Source organism: Heterodontus francisci, unplaced genomic scaffold (assembly GCF_036365525.1).
Source record: "Heterodontus francisci isolate sHetFra1 unplaced genomic scaffold, sHetFra1.hap1 HAP1_SCAFFOLD_201, whole genome shotgun sequence".
NCBI classification, from domain to species: domain Eukaryota; kingdom Metazoa; phylum Chordata; class Chondrichthyes; order Heterodontiformes; family Heterodontidae; genus Heterodontus; species Heterodontus francisci.
The window spans coordinates 2,136,887-2,141,465 of record NW_027141653.1 but is presented as its reverse complement, the minus strand read 5'-3'; the positions used below and the strand labels follow the sequence as shown (position 1 = coordinate 2,141,465).

General features: G+C 41.9%; 1 protein-coding gene across 1 annotated transcript; it reads left to right on the top strand.

Annotated features, from left to right (window-relative positions):
- Positions 1-700: 700 nt before the first annotated feature.
- Positions 701-3,783, top strand: LOC137364274 (probable G-protein coupled receptor 139). The gene is made up of 2 exons (XM_068027600.1): positions 701-767; positions 2,888-3,783. Exons 1-2 carry the CDS (start codon positions 701-703, stop codon positions 3,781-3,783), a joined length of 963 nt encoding a protein of 320 aa, XP_067883701.1.
- The last annotated feature ends 796 nt before the right edge of the window (positions 3,784-4,579 follow it).

Genomic DNA, 4,579 nt, shown 5'->3' with positions numbered 1-4,579 from the left:
ATGAAATGAACTGCCTGAGAGTATGGTGAAGACAGATTTAATCAGAAGCGAATTGAATAAACAACTGAAGTGAAAAACGATGCAGGTCAGTGATGAGCAGATGTGGGAGTGTGATTAGTTGAGCTGCCTGTGCAGAGAGCAGACACGGTCAAGACAGACTAAATGGCCAAGTGCTGTGTTGCAACCATTCTATGTTCCTTTTTGTTTGAATATATGAATTGTTGAACGGAATTGCACAGATAAAGAGAGCATCCATAGTATAGACGAACATCCCTCCGAAGCTTCTCTGACGTTAGGAACTTAATTTCTGAACAGTCATGCAGAGTGAAGGCCATCACTAAAACAACATGAGATCTAAAGATAGGGATCAAGATTTATGTAGGACTTCCTTGATTTCTGTTTAACACAGCTTCCAGTTATGATTATTTGCTAATTGTGATCAGATTTGTCCAGTCTTGGGGGTGTGGATGGGTCCAATTCAATTTTCGTGGAAAATACATTCCATCAAGAGGGAATTCACCGAACTGTCGTTAGCTGTTTGTTCAAGATTAAGAAAAACTGTTTGAACAATTTTGCAACCTCAGTATCCCCTTGGCGATCCGGGAGGATATAAAGTTAATGCACTGGGAATGTGTCAGCTCAGAATGTACTTCAAAGATATTACCTGCAGCACGAACAGACCGATCGCTCCAAGCAGAAAATGCACCGACCAATGCAATGGGTGCCGAACATATTCTATGTGATCCTTGCTATAATTGGTGTTCCTGGTAAGGATCTATTACCAATGAAGTTTTGTAAATCTGCGTATGAGCTGGTTTCTCCCTTACCATGGGAATAATAATATTACAAGAGACCGAACGGTTACAGTTACACAGACACACATTCAATAATTTAATTGCATCATTTTCCTGAATTATCTGTGCAGTTTTAATCTGTTGTCTCAATTGTTTCTTGCTCAAGGCCCTGTGCATTGTAAAGTTATTGTATTGTGTGGAATGTTGTGTTCTGTAGAATCAGAGCTCAAAGCAGGAAAATCTCAGAGGGGAAGGATTACGGCAGTTATCTGTTAAAGTAGAACTATACTGTGTATGTGCACTAACTGGAGTGGAGCACCTGACAAAGAACAAAGGACAAAGAACAAAGAAAATTACAGCACAGGAACAGGCCCTTCTGCCCTCCAAGCCTGCGCCGATCCAGATCCTCTATCTAAACATGTCGCCTATTTTCGAAGGGTCTGTATCTCTTTTCTTCCTGCCCATTCATGTATCTGTCTAGATACATCTTAAAAGACGCCATCGTGCCCGCATCTACCACCTCCGCTGGCAACGCGTTCCAGGCACCCACCACCCTCTGCGTAAAGAACTTTCCACGCATATCCCCCCTAAACTTTTCCTCAGCGATCATGTATAACTGGGAGTCTCTGTCACTCCAGAATTGCACTGATTGTGGCTGACTAAATGGTGTGGACCACGCAAAACTAGGGACCATGTATTTCCTGGAGTATCTGTCATTATATTCAATGCGGGTCCCCATCTTACTCTTACTCTAAGTAGAGTTGTTGCCAGCACTATCAGGTGCTGATTCATTTCCTTCCCGAGCACGGCCCTGAGAAGCCTTTGGTCATGAGTGACTGCAATAATAAATAATCCTCTTCAATATTACGAGAAACACTGATGGCTATGACTTGTTAATAAACATGTTACCGATTCTACAGCACAGAAACTGGGCATTCGGCACAACTAGATCACGACTATCTTCCTGCTCTGGATGAGCAAAGGTGGAAATATCAGATCTACGTTTTTCCTCTCTAACCCCTATATAATGTTGAAGGCCTCTATTCGTTCAACACGCATCATTCTCGAAACGACAGAATAGAGCCACAACAGATATCCGAATAACTATAATCTCTCAGTTATGGTATTATTTTTGTGAAGAATACGTGCACCTGCTGGTTACCCTGGATATTTTTATCATGTGTAGTCCAGAAGAGTACACATTATTTATGTGTTCAATAACCACCTTTATAATAGGTTAGAATAAAACTTTTCTTTTAATGATATTCCTGTAGAGATGAAAGCCCATGCTTTCATAAGGGTGGCACAGCGGTGCAGTGGTTAGCACCGACGCCTCACAGCTCCAGCGACCCGGGTTCAATTCTGGGTACTGCCTGTGTGGAGTTTGCAAGTTCTCCCTGTGTCTGCGTGGATTTCCTCTGGGTGTTCATGTTTCCTCCCACATGCCAAAGACTTGCAGGTTGATCGGTTAATTGGCCATTATAAACTGCTCCTAGTATAGGTAGGTGGCAGGGAAATATAGGGACAGGTGGGGATGTGGTAGGAATGTAGGATTAGTATAAATGGGTGGTTGAAGGTCGGCACAGACTCGGTGGACCGAAGGGCCTGTTTCAGAGCTCATTCTCTAAACTCTAAACTAAACTAAACTGTGATTACATTTGCATTGACTCAGTAAATTCCCTTTTCAATATAACTCATTTATACATCAGAGGGAGTGGTACAAGACGTATGTGTGCCTCCAATCCGAGGGACTGGTTCGAGTCAGGGAGGAATTTCTTCGACCCCAGAGAGTGATTCTAGTCCGGCATGGGTTCTACAGTGGCAGTGGTTGGAGACCGTGCGCAGGTCTCCAATCTACCTTTTTTTAGCTCCTCATTGCGATGGTTAACTTGCTGGCCAGCGTTCGCTCAGCGGGGTGCCGGACGTCCCCGTCCAGGATTTGTTAAATCTGGAAGTGCTGAGGTTGGAGGAAGGTTGGAGTCATGGACCCGATCCCAATCCACACGGTTGTGGTGCTGAGATCCTTTCTGGGTTCAGAAGCAGAGAATATTTTTCAGTAATTTACAACCACTTTTCCCTTCTCTCCTTCACAGTTAATTTAGTGTCAATTGTGATCCTGTCCAAGGGAAATTGCGGACTCTCCAGCTGCACCACCTGCTACCTGGTGGCCATGTCAACGGCAGATCTACTGGTTATTATCACTGAGACCATACTCCGGAGAATCAATAATCTTTATTTCCCATTAAATTTCCTGGACCTCACCTGTGTGTGTCGCTCTCGTTATGTCCTGAACCGTGCAGCCATGGACTGTTCCGTCTGGTTCACCATCGCTTTCACATTTGATCGATTTGTCGCCATTTGTTGCCAGAAGCTGAAATCAAAATATTGCACGAAGAAAACTGCGAATGTGGTTCTATCAACAACCAGCATTCTGCTCTGTCTAAAAAATATTCCCACCTACTTAAGATATAAACCGAGACGGGTAATCGACAATGTCGAATGGCACTGCTCGAATAAGCCAAGCTATTTTACTGACCCTCGATGGATTGGATTTAGAATGTTTGAAAAAGCTTTAACACCATTATTGCCATTCATTTTAATTCTGTTGCTGAACGTTCTGACGGTCAGACACATTTTAGTGACCAGTCGAGTTCGTCAGAGACTGAGGAGTCAGAGCAAGAAAGATCATCACAGTGACTCTGAAATGGAGAGAAGAAGGAATTCTATGATTTTACTCTTCACCATATCTGGCAGTTTCATATTTCTGTGGTTGCTTTATATGTTGTATATTTTTGGTATTGGTGATTTCTTGGATTATGATTCTTACGATATTTTTGCAAAGGTTGCATATATGCTGCGGAATTTAAATTGCTGTACAAACACATTTATTTATGTGGTCACTCAGTCCGAGTTCAGAGAGCAGTTAAAGAGTGTGGTGAAATATGCAGTTACATCAATTATTAAATTAATTAATAAACAAAGGAACTGAGACCATCTTAAAGATCCAGTGGTTACTGGACAAGAGGTAACTGCTGGAGATCCAGAAGAGAATGGCCTGGAGGAGTAAAGACAAACAATAGAGCTGTCAGTGACGGGAAGAGGAGGGTCGAGAGCAAGAGGATCGGATGTAAATTAGCAGAAATCAAAAAAGATAATGAGCAGTGAGCAAAGGGAAAGAGAGGACCTTCGTTAAGGGGTCAGACGGAGAGTGATTGCGCTCCCTAAAGGAACTGCTGTGAAAGAGGCTTGAAATGGATATGAGACCTATCATTAAACAAGAACCATGTAGTTTTAATAAGTATGCTGACTGACTTGAACAATTAAATATATCTGCAGAAGAAAACATTTATATTTAAAAACAAAATTTTTCCTGATATTTCACGAGACACATTTATTCTTAATTGCTTTGGTACCCTGGGAATTTTGAGGTGAATTGTTTATGATAGTTGACATTGTTGATGAGAAGATGAAACGTTGCTTGTACAACTGCTTTGTATCTACAAGGATGTAATATTTGTTCACACAATGAAATGTTAACTCTATGAGCCGAGGAAATAAGAGATGGACATGCTTTTAGCGTACACCACTCTAATTACAGAGGTGCAGTAACAGCAGATGAAACTCACGTTAAATTAATGGAAGAGGTAATTCAAAGGATTTCATAATAAGGAATCGGAATCCCAAAAGTTGGAAACTCAGAGTTTTTGCACGCACAGTTTACAATGGTGTCTGTGGTACAATTATTCTGAAACACAGCTCAACGTAATGTCAATTCAGAGACAGGA